We start from the raw sequence: 21,403 nt of genomic DNA, 5'->3' as shown, positions 1-21,403 counted from the left end.
AGAATTCCTTAATTTCTTTGGTTTGCACATAGCCCCTAGACTTGTTGACTTCTGAAGTGTTTACCGATCACAAAATTGTGCCATTTTTGATTCACGAAAATGTTGTCATTCTCAGATTTTTCTTCTTGATTGTATGCTTCAGCAGTAATTTAGGCTTTAAATGATTAGAACAAAACAGTACACAGTTAGGGACAGTGGAGGAAACAAACATCTCACAAACAATCATGTAGACTGCTGTGAAACACTTTATTTTAGCTGGAATTAATTTTTGCTGAAAAGACTTTTTGGGTGTTTTGTATGAAATTAATTTTTATTTTCACTGAATTATTCCTTCAGCGAAAATAAAGTATTTTACAGTACCAGGTATATCCTACACACAAACCCGCTATTCTCAAAGTTATTCACCATTGTTATTCCTATGGTTTGCTATGGTGTATATATGTAAACTTAAACTTTGTTTTATCATGAGCGACTGTTTCAAAACACCATAAATTTTGTACAAAGCCAAGATCTGTTGTGACCTTTGACCTGTTTGTCCTTTGACCTGATAGAGCAATAATGCCATTAACGAATCACAAAGCTGACACTCGGCACCATATTTAGATGTTGTAATATGATATGCTCCCTTTGAGCTGGATTGCACAGCTTGGTGGTTCAAATGGCACTATTGTACAATCCGCTTCCTTGTGCACTCAGGTAATGGCGATTCAATACTAAGTGGGCACAAAATGTATGGCAGTCCTGCAGCAACATGCTTTTCAAACAGCTCAGAAATACTGCAACTATTTATGTATGTGGTATGAAAGAAGTCAGTTATGGTAGAATATTAAATTTATTGCATTTCCACCGTCTATTATCTTAATTAGAATTTATGATTTCCTAAACACGGATGATTTTGGGTTTACACAAAGACATAGAACACTTTCCGGGGTATCTGAAACCGAAATTGTCATCTAACTGTAAGGCCATCCCTGATTGGCTGCTGAGTTGGAATGACAAACACCCCAGGAAAGTGTTCTATGGTGTTCGTAGCTAGTGATTTTTTCCACACCAACAAAATTTGAATTCGACCATTCGAATATGATCCTCAATGGATTGTTTGGCTGTGAAAGATTGGCATTTTTTGTCCTGATATGTAGGAATCTGAAAAACACGTTTCACAACTTGTCTTTAGTTAGTTTCATGTCGTATTCAAGATGGCGGCCTCCATATAGTAATTATTGTATTTATTTTACTATCAATTGTGCGCCAGCTGACTGTGTTTGTATCCTACAACATTGATACACTCTGGGGCATTAAAATTATTAGTTATGTAGTTTATTGATTTTACTACATGCACTTGTAATCTAAATCAAGATATGAAAACAACAAAGCAGAGGAGAGAAACAAACACATGTACAAATGTTCTGCTTGCAACCGAGGTGTTGTAACTTTGCACGTATATTTCGGCGTTTCAAGATTTATTCGTGTAGTTTCGTGTTCGCGGCAACGTTGATGTATGAAAAAGCATATAATTCGACAAAATTTTGAAAAAACTAAATACAGACGCAGATATGTATTGTACGCCCAATCATGTTTTCACGAGCAAACAGCTACTCTGGGGCATTAAAATTACAAGTCAGGTTTTTATATATTTTTCTTTTCTAATATGGGATGTCCGAACTTTTCTACTTTACATCCTGCAATAATGAATTAATAATACTGGGTAGGCAACTGAAGCAACAATGTACAAGTAGCAGTCGACCAACTGCTTTAGAACCAGCTGGGCAATGGATGTGTAACATTGTCATCATTGTCTTTAGAACCATTTATGGAGTGGCATCTGAGTGAGAACTTGGTTGTCCTCAAAACGTGTTCTGGGAACACTTAGTTTTTGATATTATATCTAGGATAGTTGATTAAAGTACTTGGATCGTGGTGGAAAATCCATTACATACCAGATTTAATTTTTTTTTCATTGTTAGAAAAAACACATTGCAAAAAATTGGAAACTCAAATTGTAACTACCCAAGGACAACATTCAACAATTCAAGAGTCAGGTGCTAATTTGCATAATAAAAGTTAATCCAAAAATGCAAATGAAACTTCAAATCATCACAACTATTAAAGGAATTAAATTAATCTTTATTCCAATAAAAAAAAATAATTCAGTCCAGGATAAAAAGTTCAGTATCAACTTTTGTACTTGGCATGCATTGAAATAAAAATATCAAACACTAAATTTGATTTATTATAATTTCAGGAATTACTCAAACATTAAATTGAAGTTTGCAAGGACTTCAAAAACTCAATCTCAATCTCAAGTTAAAATAGAGCATTCTGTGGCTTCCTTAAGGCCAAAATTACTATCAGACAGGTCACAGTTGAAGACTGTGGTCACATGTGATCCCTTGTCAATCAGAATGTTATGGTTGCCTGAGCATCTGCTCCCCAGGGTAAGGGGGCACATGGCGTTCACACTAATTTGATTTAGTAGATTTGAATGTTTTTGATTTAACTGAAGAACCTGGTTCTCATTAGTGGTTGATGCTTTGGATTAAGTGTGGAATTCCTACTTAGGGAAGGGGCGGGAGGAAAAGGTGGATCCAGACCCTAGACAAGTTATTTATTAAACAAGTTAATTTATTGAAATCAAGACTTTTTAGCATTGTAAGATACTGCTTGTTTGACTAGAGATAGAAAACTGAATTGCCATAATTCATTGCGATAGAATGGTGGTCACACAGCCCTGTTATGTAGTGCTGAATATAAAATATGGTTTATGTGGCACGATGCACTGTAGGAGAAACAATAGTGTCAACAATAGCAAGTTTCGTGCTGATATTGTCCAAGAATTTCAAAGAAAAATTGTGAAAGCGGTTAAAAGACATGTCCAACAATAATGTGGTATCTTGCTTGGTCAGTTTACAGTGCCATTCACCAAAAGTCTGCTTTTTATTCAGAGGATAAAAAATTATCAACCAGATGCTTCATCTTTCAAGTTTTCTTTGTCAGCTTCCCAGGGTCCTTCACTGTCAATGTACACCTTAAATATAAAGAAAAATTTAAAGAACGCCTAGAAAAAAAACTTCCATATGCTGAGGGTATGGGAGGCATAGGGAATATTTAAAATTTATCAATTGATTGATTGATCAGACCTCAAACAGGAAGCCTATCAATTAATACAGATCTGCTCCACACAATATGATACTCATCTGATCCACAGTATTAAGTTTATAATACTAAGAGAAAACTCTAGAAATATTAAAATAAAAAAAAAAATTTGATTTATTTCACTCCATATCACTTACTTGGTATGTAATAAATTTCTTTAAAATTTGTAAACATGCTTCTTGAGATATCATTTTTATGCAAATTAGGTATTCAATATCAACAATGTTTGTGCATCATCACAGAGCATTCACGCATTAAGTTTCATTTAAATTTTTTTGAGTTGTTCTTGAGTCATTGTTGTATGAGCTGGAAACTGACTAATTCAATTATTATGCAAATTTGGTAATTATTATGCATAGATTACACAAAAAATAATCAGGTCTGTGCATTATCCTTAAGCATCTATGTACTTAGTTTTCTGGTAAATTGAATAGTGGTTCTTGAAATATCAGTGGAGAAGTGGACAAGCATACACACAGACAGGTTAACTACAAAGAATTTCATTGTGTGCTGCAATCAAATGTACTTAATTCTGACAGCCATTTTGCAATGGAGAACTGCTCACAGATCATCAGAAATATTGCGAAAATTAAATCGAATCAGAAAACAAACAGTATATTAAAGGATAAGAATTAATTGTGAGATCATTTAAAGACTTTCTCACAGAACAGTGAGTGGAGGTCTGAAAATTCACTATTGAAATAAAACTTGACGAGAAAGAATAACTTTTTTTTTTCAAATGTTTATTATGTGTCAATAAAATATTTGGCAAGTCAATCTTTGCAAACCAGTATGTCTTAATGTGATACTTAAGGTTTCTTGAGAAGGAATTCCCCCCCAAAAAATTCTCAAACTCATAATGTGAAAGAAAATTGCTGAATTTCATTAGTATGGATTTGGAGATTCTTTGAGTAATGTGTCGTTGTCGCTGGCACTGCTACTACTACTAGTACTATATTTAAAAATTCATAAATTGAATCAGTATAGCAGCCAATCAAAATAATTCAGGCACCAGAATACAAGAGTACCTAGATTTGCAATGTCATGTGCATAACTAAGATATTAAGTCGGCAGATTTGCATACTGTATGCAACACCCTATTGTACAATCAAGTTCTGTGTGTGTTATGTATCAATTTAACGTTCAGGTTTTTGTTCCTAAAAAAATTTGAAATTACTACGACATATCTAGCATGTAAAAATAAATTATTCAATAAAATGAATAATCTAAAATTTTACTGATATGCAAAGTAATTCGGTTTGCAAATTTTCTAACATTATATTATCGTATTCAGAGCCCTTGAAATTATCAGCCCTTGAAATGATGAATATTCAATAGAGAATGTATTCCTACTTACAGGTTTACTGGCCCTTTCTTCAATTGGTTCCCATGTTGTGTGATGAATCTAGACAAAATATGGGAAATACACTGTCAACACATTCTAGTGCAAATTATGAGTACCGTATTTGCTCTATTAGTAATGCAGTATGTAAATGATGAGGTGTATATGTACATAGGTGAGGTGTATAACACCTTGTCCTTTGATTACCAAGGATTTAATGTCAGTGTTTGGCATTCATCCCTTATCTTATACAAACTCATGTTAATAGACCCTTTTCTGAAGTCAAGACCCTTGCACTTTCCTGTGGGAGAGGCCTTTCAGGGAAACTCAAAAAAGAGACATAAAACTTGGGACTCACGAAAAAGAGTCTATAGAGTTGATTATTGCACGTCTTCCTGCAATAACTGATATGTAAATGTATATGAACAATGGGAACAAAGCCTGAACAACTGTACGTATTGATACCAACACAATCAGGTGAATGTGATTGATCAGTATGTAGTCCAGGTATAGTGGGGACAATTGTGTGTCATGCAATCATTTAGATATTTAACTTTATTTCGGCGGTCATTTAGTATCTGAATTCACATCTTTTAGGCCAAGTAAAATATGCGCATTTCTAGTAACAAAATAAACAAGCAGCCTGTCGGCTGAGATAGCTCCGCTGTTAGCAATGCACATTTCAATTAAAGAACTAAAGATATCATTAAAAAATGAACAATATGTATAGTATCAATGCAATGGGACTTGCTGTTTTCAACAGGAATTCAAAAATATCACTTTTTACCAAAAATGACAAAAATATTCACTAAAATTAGGGAATTGAAGATATCATCATGAAATGAACACATCTGAGAGAGGTCCACATGTAGTACCTATATATGTAATATCAAAGCAATTGGACTTGCGGCTTTTAACAAGAAGTCGAAAATATCACTTTTTACCAAAAATGACAAAAATATTCACCAAAATTAGAGAACTAAAGTTATCATTAAAAAATGAACAAATCTGAGAGTGGTCCACATACAGTACATATATTTGTAATATCAAAGCAGTTGGACTTCTCCGAACCCGCCTATTCACAAAGTTCATACCCACCATAGACTCCGGTCAGTAAAAATGACTATTTTGAACTGTAGGCATTAATCAGCGATTCTGCCGGTGATGGAGAGATAGAATCTAGATCAGGGGAAGCCCCATAACCTCAAGATTCTTTTACCCCTTACGTCACGAACCCACATGACCGAGGCCACATGGCAGCGCCATAGGTAGCCGTCAATCACTCTGGTTTCTTTCTCCGCCTCGAGGACTTAGACCAACGCGACGGAAAGAGTGGAGAGGTTGGGGGGTACCCGGAGTCTATGGTGGGTATGAACTATGTGAATAGGTGGGTTTGGAGAACCCTCGCCTAAATTTACTACGTTCAATTACCCACCATAGACTCCGGTCAGTCAAAATGACTATTTTGAACTGTAGTCAGACACCGATAGGTGGCGGGTTTTTCCGAGCAAACAGAAAAAATTATGAAAGTCTTTTCCCAGTCCGAGATGAAAACAAACTCAACATCCTAGTTAAGACCCAAAAAAGGATGGTGTCTTACCTTGCCTGTGCTGTCCCCAGAGCAAGGAGCCAAAATGCTGCTACGGTGACAGGGTTCGGTGTGCCCGAGAAAGTTAGACCCCAACCAAAGTCTGGGGGGTAGTAAGCTTTCGAAGTAAAGACCGAAACAGTTCTGCATGAGGGCATAGGCCGCAAAGCAGGACTTGGGAGCTCCCAGGGGAGTGCTGATGGTAGAGAAATCTGTCTGCATAAAATGCCAGACTGACTTATTGCCTATGCGCAGGGACCCTAGCAGTCGTTCGGGCTGGGTCAGCAAACCAAGACTGACCCGCTACGACGGGACTCAACCTAGAGAGACCTTTTTCAATGGATTCGATGTCTCATAGATGGTAGTTGATAAAGATGTTCTCCAGAAGCCCGCCCTCCATGTGTGCTCGAGGGGGGGGCGCCTGACGCTAGCACTAGCGAGTTAGCCATCACACAGACCTCATGCGCTCATACTTGGTGTCTTTGCGAGCTCTGTGTCGAGGAATATAAAGTATTAGACCTCTAATACAGTCGCAGTAAACCACCTGGTTATGGAAGTTGGGGAGGCCGGCCTATCCTGCCTGCCTGGGCCATAACACAAAAATGTGTGCCTGGCACCCCGTTCCAAATCCTTAGTACGGTTTGGTGGCAACTGCATGCTCGAACCTGGTGGAGAAGGCAATTCCTCCTGACCCTCCGGGGAGACAACATTTGACAGCCGGGGGATGACGATCGCGTGAGGATCATGTCCTGGGATTTAGTTCTAGGCGAGAAACCCGATTCGTGTCTTTAGCAAAACTTGATTGTCCATAACAGCGGTCCATCATCCTAGAAGGACAATGCCCCCCCCCCCAGCTCTGGCCGACGCCTACCTGAGGCGAGGGCCAGTAGGAAGACTATTTTCCACGTCAAAAATTTGAGTGGTGCTGATTGGAAAGGCTCAAAGGACGGTCTGCTTAGAGCAGACAACACAGCCGACGAGTCCCAGTTGGGTGGCTTCATTGTATGGGGTCCTGGCATCCGGAAAGCAGTAAATAGTCTCCTAATAATAGGACAATCGGCTAGTCTTGTTACCGTACATTTGAGTGGTTGGGGACAAGGCCGACCTGTAGCCAATGATCGCTGCGTAGGACAAACCCACTTCGTCAAACAGGTGGACGAAGGAGCCTGCTACCTTGCCAATAGAGGGGTGGTATGGATCAATCTCCCTTCCGCTACACCAATCAGTGTATGCTCGCAGCCTAGAAATGTAGGCTGCGTTGGTGGAATCCCTGTTCGCCCTGGCCAGGACATTGGCAGCCCGCTCAGATAAAGCTTTCGTATGTGCGGGTCTAATGAGAGCCTCTATGCGGGTAAGTGATACCCCCGCTGGGCTCGTTGGTAGTGTGCCCTCTGGTTGAGACGGCAGGTCCGGTAAGTCCGGAAGCACTGATGGTGTTTTGACTAGCATTTCCAACAGAAGTGGAAACTAGGCCTTGCTTGGCCAATTGGATGCGATCCATGATAATATACGGGTGTGCACCTGTCAAAGTTTTCTCCGGTGCCCGGTGAACTAGCGGGAAGGGAGGAAAGGCGTACACAACTAAGTGGGTCCACGGGGTTAGCAAAGCGACCCTGGCCCAGGCTCCTGGAGTCAGCAGGAGTGTTACGTGTGTCGGGAGCTTGGCGTTCCGGGGTGCGGCAAACCAGTCCAACCTTGGACCGTCCCACAGCCGAAACAGCCTGGAGGCTACCCACTGGGGTAACAGCCACTCCGTGCCCTGAAAGGGCGTCGCCAAACTGTTCCTCATCCCTGGAAGGTTGTGTGTGGTTAGCTCCACATTGTTTTCCAGGCACCAAAGGAGGATTCTTGAAGGAGACCACCGCTGCGTTGCCTGTGCGAAGCAGGACTCTGTGGTCTCGAACTACGGGTAGAAAGCGTGGTAGTGCTAAGTACACTGCTCTCAGTTCGAGCCGGTTGATATGGTAGTCCCAAAACTAATGCGGGGGCCATATTCTTGGGCTTGTTGGCCCAATAGATGCGCTCCCCAACCCTGGGGGAGGCATCTGTTACCAGGGTAGACGTCCGCCCAGAGAGGGTGAGGAGCCACCACCTGGCTCTTTCCTCCCTGGGGGCGCGCCACTACTCTTCCCTCCCATAGAAGGGTATAAGCGCTTGCCTCCTGGCTGACTCTGGCTAGCGGACGATGCCCTAGGGCGCTGTGTTTTCGGTGCTTGGGGTGCCATTCGCTATCCCATGGCAGGGCCAACTGGCTAGCGGATTCGATCTGAACCCTCTGGTTCATTGCACTTCGAAGCTCCGAGACTGTACCCACCATTCCCTGAACAAAGAAGGTGGAGAATGTCCAGTCTGCGTCACTGAGGTGAGGACGTACCCCGGCTCAGCTTGTCGGCGAAAACACGTGCATCTAAGGGTGTGTCTAAAGCCGCGTCTCGTAGCACAGAAGTGGCCCCGGCCAAGAGAGCATGTGTGTCGCATGTAGATGTGCGGTGGCCCACCAGTAAAAATGTCACCTGGTCTAGGAGGCTGGTGCGTTCTGCCTCCAAGGTCTCCAGAATCCTGGGCACGCACAATAATGCGCTCAAGCAACTCTGCCCTCAGGGCTGGATGGGTTGTCGTCAATTGGCAAAGACACCCATGGAACGCGGCTATCCCCCTTTGCCAAATTCGTGGTACCGGGTCTGGGGAAGGAGCCTTGGAATCCGGTTGGGGGAGTTTTGGTCTCATCCCACGCTATGGGGTCTGATCCCGGAACCACACCGACCGGGTAGCGTTTGGTCCAGTGGGAAGCGTTGCCTGATGTTATCCCCACCCGGGGGCCTTAAACATTACATCCTCCGTGGCTGACCAACGCCGCCCATCAACACCGTTTGCATGCTCAGCACCCCACTCCGCACTCCGACGGGCAGGGAGAGACGTGCCGACGGGGTTGCTTTGGATCCCGACGCCAGTGATTCCATAAGCGTTGAAGCAACTTTAGGTGGCCGCTTTAGGATCAAGGATGAGGGTATCTACATAGTATCACTGGGATTGATGATACTCCGCCTCACCCCAAAAGCATGGATCACCGAGTCATACAGATGGAAGACTCTGGGACTGCCCGGAGTACCGGCTGTATCAGACGCGACGGAACTGTGTCCTCTTTCATTTTAAATATGTGAGAGGGAGCGTGTTCGACTGTGCTTCTCATGACAGGGTCAGTAAGAAATGAATCAAAACCCACAGCAGAGACCGGACACAAGGATAAATTCGGTACCATTGCACCGGTACCGCGTGACGAACCCTAGCTGGCTGAAAGTAGGGGGGGGGGTCAACGTGTGCCCTGCCCTGCCCTGAAAGCCCTGCCCCGAGATCGGAGGCTTGGCTGCCAGCACCCCGTTGGCATTCAGTGCCCGAGGCTCCAGAGGGGGCCCGGTGCAATTAGCCTGAGCCTCGGCTTCCCCCCAAAATCGTGGGAGAGTCGCGACTGGGAACGGGGGTTCCCCGGAAGAGACGTGTTTGAATGCAAACATGCTTTCGTGTCTCTTCCTGCTTGCCCACCAAAGGGACACAGTGGAGACAGCTCGCTCCGACTGCGTCTGATCTACCCTCAACTCGGAGGCAAACCCGGCGCCGTGCGAGGAAGGGTCCACAAAAGGACTTGCAACGGGCTCCATAGGAGTAAACCACCACCTGAAAAAACAGACTGTGAGGATGCCCTCCGATCAGCTGGGGAGGCCGAGAAAAATATCGGTAGCTCCACCGTCGGGCCTCTTACTCAACGTCCCGGTACACGAAGTACCGGTAGCCGAGCGCGAGGACTTTCCACTCATGCAAAACACGCAACTCACTTTAACCGATTTGTTTACTGGACACGCGACATTGCTCTGAAAGAAAATCTCAGGCCTCAAAACTCCAGTGAAAAAACACACACCTTCACACAAAAAAACCCGAACCCCGCACGTAGCTACGACAAAGTATCTCAGATGCGGGTTCTATGATGGTAAATTCTGAATATAACTACTGCACGGTCGACTCGAAACACAAGGAGATCGGAAAGAAAAATGGCAACGAGCCCTGGTGCTGTCATTAAATCTATATATTGCTAAATACATTGAAAATAAAAGACGACATGCATGAGGGAAACGAAATACAGTTGTAAAAGGTGTCGCCATGAAACCAACATGTGGTTATGTAGTGGTGCCGGGTTTTAATTTCTTTGTTGTGGAAAAGCATAACACACAAAAGGGAAAACGACACGAGGGTAAAAAGACAAGGAAAACTTATCCTACCAGCTAGAATGTCGGATGCCGTGGCTGCGGCGACGACCCACGCTAGAAACCCGGACAGGAAAAGCAACAGAGCCGCTCAGAACCATTCCCCGACGAGGCAGAGAAAAATGAAGAGTGATTGACGGCTACCTATGGCGCTGCCATGTGGTCTCGGTCACGTGGGTTCGTGACCTAAGGGGTAAAAGAATCTTGAGGTCATGGGGCTTCCCATGACCTAGATTGTATTTCTCCGTCACCGGCAGAATCGCTGATTAATGCCTACAGTTCAAAATAGTCATTTTGACCGGAGTCTATGGTGGGTAATTGAACGTAGTGAATTTGAAGATATTATCATGAAATGAACAAATCTGAGAGAGGTCTACCCAAGGTACATATACACCAAGTATCAAAGCATTCAGGCTTGTAGTTTTCAAGAAGAAGTCGAAAAAGTAAAACATTGACATGGACGACGATGATGGACGACGATGGACAATCACTCATATGATAAGCTCCGCTCGACAAAGTCGACAGCAGAGCTAAAAACAAGTCATGATTGCTTTTCATGACAATTTTACAAAAAAAAAAAAACATGTTCATAAAAATACAATTTACATACAGTCCGAATTTATGGTGTAAAAATGGGTAGGGTCTGTGGAAAAACAGTTGAAGACAAAATCTTTATCATTATTTTCATTGTGGGATGTTTTCGATCGAAAGTAAACTCTTGATGTCAGGTCAATTCCTTCATTACCCAACTAAAATGCTGTGTTCTGGTGCTGAAGTGAATTACCACGATGTTAAAATGTGAGCAGTGATTTTTTACCCCAAAAAAATGGTGATTCACAATTTTCGAAAGGTAAAGTGGAGGATATATTTGAACATAAAATAGTTTACTTGTTCACACCCCATTCACCATAGTCTCAATGGATAGGATTATTCGGAAAGTAAAACTATGTCAATGACCATGTTTCATGACTTTACGGTCACATTTTGGCATTTTGAAAGCTACCACTCAAAGATTACTTCACTATTGCAAAATTGGGATTCATCCTGAGTAAATAACAGAATAGAAAAGGGGCGAACCATGTTGCGTACATTCACTATGTAGTTTAAAATTAATGCCAGTTTTCTCAAACGTATGAACCAAACTACTGTACCAATCACAATTTTTATGTAAAAATAGGAGTGGGATTATATTCGGGGAGGGGCTTATGATTGGGGAAGTACGGTATGTAAATAATCTATTTTCTCAGTCATGTTCTGGTCATCCACTACACAGGAGTAAACGAATAATTTTTTTATGTGCAAAATATATGTTTGTAAGGTTATAGGAATCATTGATTTCCCTCTCATTCTTCCTGGAAATTTAGGGTAACTAACATGGTCAAATAAAATACTAAATGAAGTGATATGTGTAAAGCACTAACCTTGTAAAAGTCTCTTGGTAATGCTACTCCCTGGAACCTCTGAAGGCAACCCTGCAATAGATTTGTGGATTTGCTATTACATCATTACATGGTGCATACATGTCATAGTAAGTGTGAAGTACATGCATCACTAATAATGTAAAACATATACCTTCCTCAGATGACATATGCACATGTTATGTAAATAAGGAGTTTTTCTTTTGTCAAAAAAAGTAATATTTTAATGATTCAGTAAAACAGATTTTTGGTTTATATGCGTTCCTTAGAGTAGGTATGAGAACACAATCACTCAACTTACCCTTGATGAAGTTTTACTGATGATGTCATGCACCTGTCAATTAATAAACAAAATATTAATATTACTGTTTACATAAGATTAATATCAAACTCTAAAATCATTAGGTATATTCATTCATTATTTAAATAAGTAACAATAAATTTAGTTTGGGAAACAAAAATCACCACCAAATCATCTTTGAATAATCTCTTTTCCACACGACAATGCCATTGATATTTTTTACATTGCAGGGAGTCATTTTGGCAATACATGTATTCACATCCTGCTAGGGTGCTATCTGTTTTATTGAGAAATTGCCCCCCCCCCCATTTGACCACTTAGGTCACTCTTTACAAAGCCAACATGGCTGAAGCTAATGTCACAATCTCTTTTGCATTTTGTCTTAATGATATAAGGAAAATAGATGCTTTTTGATTTTGACAGTTTGTTTTAGTAATTAAACCTTACTGCTGCTACAACTAAACACTTGCTTATTGCAACTAAACACTCGCTGCAACTAAATGCTCGCTGCAACTGAACACTCGCTTGCTGCTGCAACTAAATCCTCACTGCTGCAACTAAACACTCGCTTGCTGCTGCAACTAAATCCTCACTGCTGCAACTAAACACTCGCTTGCTGCTGCAACTAAATCCTCACTGCTGCAACTAAACACTCGCTTGCTGCTGCAACTAAATACTCACTGCTGCAAATAAACACTCACTTGCTTATTGCAACTAAACACTCGCTGCAACTAAACACTCACTTGCTGTAGCAACTAAACACTTGCTGTAGCAACTAAACACTTGATGCAGCAACTAAACACTCGCTTGCTGCAACTAAACACTCGCTTGCTGCAACTAAACACTCGCTTGCTGCTGCAAATAAATACTCACTGCAGCAAATAAACACTCACTGCTGCAACTAAACACTCACGGCTGCAACTAAACACTTACTGCTGTAACTGAATAATTGCGTGCAAATCCTGTATTGGTAACCATGGGACCATCACTGATATCTACAAAATCACCACACCTATATAACACTATAGAAGACCTTCCACATTCTTCTATTTGTTGCTTTTTATATCTGTAAAAAAAATACACATTGGTTACACAGACATGCCTGCAAGATACAATCAATGATATCATTCAATAAAATGAACCCCAAAATATGTTTATAAAATATAATACAGGGGTTTTCTGAACCGAGGAACAGGGGCGCAGCGCCCTGATACTCTCGGCTGGTGCCCTCTTACTGAAATGCCGATTGAGCTTTCAAGTCATAAATATATTTCTTGAGCCACACATTTTCGTGCTGCCTGACTACATGAAATCTTTCTCAAATATATTTTTCTCTGTGAAAACTTCCCAGCAACACCAGCTGACAATGTGTCTGGACACCAAATACACTAAAATTACTCCAAAAATATTACAATGGTGATAGATACACCGTTAAAACGGCGCAGAAACCTTCCAAAATGGCATTTCCAGGTCAATCGCCTGTGTGTGCTGTGTGTTTATTTTTTCTAGAAAAACCCCTGATAATACACATTTCCACATAAAATAATAAGCAAAAAAATATAATGGTCATGCAATAAAAACTAAACAATTGGTTTGAATTATCTATGAAGAATACCGTAAATATAAGCTCATGAATATTCATGAGCTAATGTCATTTTCTATAAGTTGAAACATATACGTATTATCTGGTCAATGTAATAATACATGTACATATTGATGGCTGGAACAGAACAAATAATTCAGACTTCCCAGCATCTTACAATTACCCTGTCAGAAACTAAATACGTTTTGATGTTCGTTTTGATAAATTCAGATAATTCTCCAACTTTCAGCATGATTCATAGTTTGTAAATTAAAAGTAATGTAAATACTTCCTGGCATGTCTGTACATGTTATACACTGAACACGAGCATAACAGTATCAGGAGTTTTTCTAGGAAAAAACTGCAAGAGGGAGCACTGCAATTTAGCGGCGCCACCAAGTGAGGGAGATGGGGTTCTCTCTACCAGGGTGTGGAGTTTTTGATAATTCTAAGTTAAAATGAAGCATTCTATGGCTTCCCTGGGGCCAAAATTACTATCAGACAGGTCACAGTTTAAGACTGTGGCCACATGTGATGCATGGTCAATCAGAAGTTTATGGTTACCAGAGGATCTGCTCCCCAGGGTAAAAGCCACATGGCCATGGCATGAGGGCACTGCGCCCCTGTTCCCTTGTTTAAACAAATTTCTGCAGTATTGAATTTACTAATCACGTGTATGACTCTACCACTAGACTTGTTAGCGAACTTTACTTACTGATTGTGTTTGAAGATCTGTAAAGCTATACTCGTGTCTACTTCTAATCTTTCAAATGGAAGCGACTGTTCATATAAGCGGAATCCCTCCTGACCCAAACACATCAATTCTTTGGTTGTAGGTTTCCAGGAATCCATTTTCAAATCAGCATCATACGCAAAACAACCGGCAGTGACTGCAATAACAAACATAATCAGAATTTTATAAATCATCAAAAAAGCAAAAAGACATTTATTTCCCCCAAGCAACGATCGATGAGATAAAATCCAGCAGTGCCAAATAGAATGAGAATTTAAATTGCAGAAATAACACTGCACAATGCTCAATTGGAGGTAGAAATACTATGATTTATAAATACGGTGTAACATACACAATAATACAATGCTGAATTTATAAATACTACATACACAAAAGACAACTTTACTAGGTTTGTCTTGCTAACAGATTTCATTGTTGCATATTGAAATATCTTACCAGGAATATCAGGAACTTTGACCAATTCAATAAAATAATCATTTTTAAATGCACTATCTATTATATTTCCCAACATATGTGAGCATGATCTCCAGTATGCCTACAAAAAAACAAACAAAATTTATTTAATTACATAAATACATGCAAATGTCATAAGCAGTGTAATTATGTGAAATATTATGATGGTATATCATTATTTCTATGAAAATGAAATAACTTGAACAAAATTTTAAGCCAAGAATTCAGATTACAATCATACTGCCATCTAGAGGTGAAATACACCTGATCTTTTGTTTATGCTAAGTGAAATGAAATAAAGTTTTACATTTAAACATTGCTCAAATGGTGAACTGGATAATGTGACTGATCATCTGAGCTAACTGGGGATTCTAGATGTAGATTTTACAGCTTGTAAAATAAGGTAGAAGAAAGATTCTTGATCTAATGAATTTAATGGTGTTTACACTAATCCAAGAATAAAATGCTATGCTACAATACAATTGCCAAAGCTGGCAACAATTCACTGAATTGTAAATGAATATAAAAGGTACAAGATAATTATATACTGCAATATGCTTTTGACACAGGAATTTAATTATTCACTTTCACCACAGGGAGTTGGACAAACTTATGTATTTTAATAAATTATTAAATAATAAAATGTTATATAACTTTTCTTTTACCCCCCCCCCCCCCTTCCTGGTATAGATTTCAAGTAATCACTGGTCTTTGTTTATACCACTCTTTCCTTTATCTCAATCTTTGTTACGCGCTAATGTTATATGTAAATTTTAATGCGCGTTGTAGACACACCCTATTATAGTAAAATATCCCACGGGTTGAAATGCGCCAGGACTGTGGCATAAGCATAGATACTGTGGAATACTTTATTTTCGCTGGAATTAATTTTCGCTGAAAAAGCTTTTTGGGGCGTTTTGTAAGGAGTTTATTTTCACTGATTTTTGATGAGTTTAATGTGAAATGTAGGAAAAAAGTGTATATTCACTGGATTTTATTTTCACTGAATCATTCCTTCAGCGAAAATAGTGAAAATAAAGTATTTTACAGTACATAAATATGAAATACAAATCAGAGAAATTATTCATAAACAAGTCCCTGTCCAATTTTTAATGACTGGAAACATTAGTGATAAAAAATCATTTACACTCATTACTTGCATGAAAATGACATAAGTTATTTTGAATCAGATTCTGAAACAGATCCATGTGCAAATGTGTTACATGGTGTATGTAGAAAGTCTGAACATGTTGATGCGTGTATGAAGTTTGAATGAAATCGACCCAGACATTATTGAGATACAGAGATTGATGGAGGCAAGGAGTTGTAATTATGAGTCCTCATTCTCAGACTATCTCTGTTGCAAGCGCATTTAAATTATTAAAATTTTGACCATGTGCATGTTAGGACAGTAATTCACTGGGGTTTTTGTTGACCAGGAATATCCGATCTTGCACATTTATGGCAGAGAAAAATAAACACAGAATGTGTAGAACGTGAAACTATCGTATTCATTTGATTGGCACCCAAGGTAGTCAATTCACAAGATTGTGTTTTAGGGGTGGGTGCTTAGACGAGCACCCAACTCAAAAAATTGGCTGAAAGAAAGAATTTCATTCATTAGGGTGAATAGAACATCTTAGCCGATCAGAATGCAGTTTTGTACAACATTCTATGAGAATTCCCAAGACATTCTGGTAACGCAATGTGCGGTAACTATCAATGTTGAAGTATGATCTGTTGAAATTGAATTCGCCAAAAAATGGGGTGGGTTGGACGCCCAGTCAAGCAGGGACGCCGAGTCAGGCAAATATGGTGAAATACTTACCTTATTGACTTCCCTTGGATCATCAGATTTGAAATGTAATAACGTGACTTCACAGTCATCTGTTAATGGTCTCAACATATCCCATAATTCACCATTTACTAATGCTAATGCCGATCTGTCTCGGTAAAATTTATTGAAATCTGAAACAAATATTTTATGATTTAATTACAAGATGTAAATTAATTTTGATCCAAAATAAAATGTAAATGGCATCAACACAGACCAACTTTAGTTTCATCTACGCTAGGAACCATAAAAACTATTAATATGTGCAAAAAAATAATATTAAAACTATTTTTTTATGATGTTCAAAACAAATATTCAAATTTGTGTGTTTTTTAACTTTTTAATACAAAACTTATCACACAAATCTTTGTCAAGTGAAATGAAAAAAATAGCTGTAAAATATGACATCACTTGACGTATGCATGCGTCATCTTGCATCTCCAGCGATCACTGACTGATCACAGTCAATGTGATATAATTAGAAAGCATCACTGACAGCTTGAATGACTTGTGCACCATTGAAAAGTTGAAAGTTCATTACTACCATATAAGAATACCACACATGATCCAATGAATGAATACACAACTTTGGTTTGATAGCTTTGATTTCAAGAACCGTCTGTGTTTTCAGACAGACACTTTATGTTTTGTCTGGCTTTGACAACCTCATGCCCCATGTTGCAAAGACACTCGTCTATGTTTTCTTTCCTGTAATTCATTCTGTTGTATTCACTAACATATACAACGCACTAGTGGCATTTATTTCACCTCGTATGCAAAGTAGGCATTTTGAAAATGATGCGAGTAGAGCTTACAGTGCCGGAAAATTCGAAACTTGATGGTTTTAAAACACATTTTTCGGCAAAAGTAAATGGTCTAGCTGTCAAATTCACTACTATTTTTATTTATGGCTTCCCTGGACATTCATGGTATGAACCACTGTTTCTTGTGTTTTTGTTGAGCTTTTAGACACCGTTGTTGATGTGGGCGAGGGTGACTTCATTTGACCCTTCATTTGAAGTCGGCTTGTGCCTGTTTATTTACCATGTCAGTCTTTAACTCTATGTTAATATAAACTTGCCAGATTTTGAATTTCTGATTGTTTTAAAATTATTTTAACAACAAGCTTGTATTATATTTTTTAGGGTAAACTATAGAGTATCTCATTTTTTTAATGTACATATTGGTCATAACTTTGTCAGTGTTTTTTTGTTTTGTTTTGTTTTGGTAGATTTGCATAATTTCTACAAAGCTCTACAGCACCAACACTTTTACACCACCCAAATTCTTCGTAGCCAATAGGGGAATGTATTTATTTGGTTCAAAAATTATCAAAAGAAATGCATAAATCAAAGAAAGCTTAGAAAGAACTCCCGTGTGCTGAGAGTTTTGGAGACACATTAAAAATTAATTCAAAATTACTTATACTTGAGATATTGATGGAATAGCTGAAAACTAATTATGCAAATAAGGTAACTAATATGAACAGATTTAAGTGTAAAACTAATAAGGTCTGCACAATGTACCAAGTTTCATTGAAATGTGATTAGAACCAAAAAAATATTAATTATTATACTAATTAGAGAATTAATATGAACAGATTTTAACCCACAATTAATCAGACTGTCTATTGTCCTAGAGCATTTATTTACCAAGTTTTATTCAAATGTGATGATCAATACTTGAGATATCAGTATTAATTAATTATGTTAATTAGATGATTAAGAAGCATAAATATTTACCAAAAACTAATCTGGTGCATAGTCTTAGGTTCATTGAAATGTGATGGGTACTCTTTAAAAGTTTCATTGAAATCCAATGAGTGGTTTTTAGACATCATAGAACAGCAAAAAATTAACTAGTTATGCAAATTAGGTAATTAATAGGCACAATTATTTATCCCAAAATTAATCCTAGAATATCTATGTCGCAAGTCTCATTGAAATGTGATGATTAGTACTTGAGATATCAGGTGAAAAGCTGAAAATTAACTAATTATGCTAATAAGGTGATTAATATGCACAAATATTTACCCAAAAACTAATTAGGTCTCTGCACAGTCCTCAAGTAACTATGTACCAAGTTTCATTGAAACGTGATCATTACTACTCGAAATATCAAAAGCTGAAAATTAATTAATTATGCAAATTAGGTAATTAATATGTACTGATATTACCCTAAAAACTATCAGGTATGTGCAGTGTCCCAAGTTTTATTGAAATGTTATGATTAGTACATGTACTTGAGATATCAGTGGAAAAGCCGAAAATTGATTAATCATTATTTAAATTAGGTAATTAATAATATTAACAGATTTTTACCCAAAACTAATCAAATCTGCGCATTAGTTCAGAGCATCCATGTGCCAAGTTTCATTGAAATCCAATGAGTGGTACTTCAAAAATCAGTGGAACAGTCATAGAACAGCTTAAAATCAGTTAATTATCATGCAAATTAGGTAATTAATATTCATAGATTTTCACCCAAAACTAATCAAATCTGCGCACTAGTTCAGAGCGTCCATGTGCCAAATTTCATCAAAATCCAATGAGTGGTTCTTCAGCGATCAGTGGAACAGTCTTGGAACAGCTAAAAATCAGCTAATTATCATGCAAATTAGGTAATTAATATTCATAGATTTTTACCAAAACCTAATCAACTCTGCGCATTATCCCAGAGCATCTATGTATCAAGTTTCACCAAAATTTGATTAGTGGTTCTTGAGATAACGGTGGAACAAAAAAAACAGACATACAGACAGGGTAACTGCAAAGACTCCCTTTTGTGCTTCGCACACGGGAGTCAAATATAGGTAATATGTTGTACTGAAATTCACAAAATAGGCAGTCCTGTTTATAAGTCTGCACTTTCCTTCAGAGGATTGGGACAAAAATAGCAAAAAATTTTTGAGTAGAAACTGAAAATATACTAAAATTTTGTCTGTTGGCCCTAAAATTAGGATTCCATGCATAAAACTGAGAATACAATAACAAAATAAATACCAAAACACCACACAAGTATTTGTAAGTATTTGATGGTCTGAAATTGTTTAAGAAATGTGTACAAAATTGGTCCACAATAATCGAAATGGTAAATACACAAATACATCCCAAATTTATAATTATCCAAAGATCAACATCTCCATAATCTATATGAAACTTCAAATGTTAAAATACAACAATGTCTTAGAATGGGATGTTTCTAAAATTACTCCTATATCAGAACTTTGTTGGGAATTTAATTAGCATAGCTCAATAATTAATCTCACTGGATTATTCAAAGTGTTGGTAAAATTCATAAAAGGAGAGCCAGAAATAGCCAACTTTTCCCGCATACATACTATTGTTAAGTATATACCGGTGGTAAATGTATAATGTAATTTTCAGGAAAAAAAAATAAAACAGAATTTACTATATTTTACTACATTTGCTAATGACAAAAACAGCATAGATGTAGATTACAAGTTATCTTTGGTGGAAAAAAGTCAGAACATATTAAACAGACTCACAAAAAACCTAGTCTTCATCTTAGAATGCACATTGCACATGCTCAGTAATGTAATGACTTGAAAATAAAGAGTACTGTGAAATGATTTATGTTAGCTGGAATTAATTTTCACTGAAAAGATTTTTCGAGCGTATTATATGGAGTTTAATTTCACTGATTTTTGACGAGTTGAATGTAAAACATTGACAAAAAGATGTATTCGCTGGATTTTATTTTCACTGAATCATCCCTTCAGCGAAAATAGCGAAAATTAATTACAAGCGTAAATAAAGTATTTTACAGTATTGTATAGACAGATACATATTTAATTACTTACGCATTGCAATATTGTACGGCGTTGATAAACCTTTATTCATGATAAGTTTACATGGATTTATGTCATCAACATTTTTAACTTGTATTTTCTCAACTCTTGTTACCAGTGCCATCTGTCTTTGTTTCTCATTCTCAAATATCTCATTTCTCAGTGCTCGGACTTCAGAATTTGACAGAGTAGTTTTACTGCAATACCCTCCTGCAACATACGAAAAATGTATTCAAGTTAAAAAAACTCAACTGAAAAAAAAATTGACTGAAAACACTTTTGATAAAAATATATCATTACTATTGAAAAAGGCACACATGAACCCTGATGCAGGAAAGAACGACCCTTAATCCTAACACGCCTGTCCCCCAATATAATTGTATATGCCCCTCCAGATAACTATACGTGTCCTAAAGAGGATTAGCCAAGAGGGTATATTGAATTACATTGGGGGCTGCAGTGTTAGGGATCAGGTAAGGGGTGAGGCAAGACAATAATTTGCATATTCGCTTTAATCAGTTTTGATGAAATTAATCCAAATAGCCATTTTTTATAGGATGATTGACGAATGATAGAGGCGTACTTAATATATAAACATAGTCTGGAAATGGACAAAACTTAGGAAGCACTAAGCATCAATCATTTTTCAGTGTTTTGTTTTGGCAAGGACAGGTTTTCAAACATCGTATTATTTACTAAGAGTTATACTTACGAACAGTAAACAACTTTGAAAAGTCCCTGAAGACCCGCCTACTGCACATTTTTAGTAGATATGTGCGTTTTCTTAGTGAATGTCAACCACAACACCATTCACACATGTGGGATGTTATCGTATTTGACCCCAGAAGTGACCTCTTGTCCAGCCTCTGTACTACAACGATTTCAATAAGGCTAGGTCTTTCCGGTACATT

The 21,403-nt window shown here is 38.3% G+C and overlaps 1 protein-coding gene across 1 annotated transcript; it reads right to left on the bottom strand.

The window, feature by feature from the left end:
* Positions 1-2,601: 2,601 nt before the first annotated feature.
* Positions 2,602-21,353, bottom strand: LOC100367893 (large ribosomal subunit protein mL39-like). Its single transcript, XM_002738912.4, has 10 exons — positions 21,205-21,353; positions 20,505-20,702; positions 16,676-16,815; positions 14,830-14,929; positions 14,356-14,530; positions 12,992-13,124; positions 12,059-12,091; positions 11,761-11,811; positions 4,511-4,558; positions 2,602-3,025 (listed from the first exon to the last, which is right to left on the bottom strand). Exons 1-10 carry the CDS (start codon positions 21,251-21,253, stop codon positions 2,957-2,959), a joined length of 996 nt encoding a protein of 331 aa, XP_002738958.1. The 5' UTR covers positions 21,254-21,353; the 3' UTR covers positions 2,602-2,956.
* Between the last annotated feature and the right edge of the window lie 50 nt (positions 21,354-21,403).

Source organism: Saccoglossus kowalevskii, chromosome 5, assembly GCF_978046115.1.
Source record: "Saccoglossus kowalevskii chromosome 5, keSacKowa6.1, whole genome shotgun sequence".
In the NCBI taxonomy this organism is placed as follows: Eukaryota; Metazoa; Hemichordata; class Enteropneusta; family Harrimaniidae; genus Saccoglossus; species Saccoglossus kowalevskii.
The sequence above is the reverse complement of the archived record's forward strand: the minus strand, read 5'-3'. Positions and strand labels throughout refer to the sequence as shown.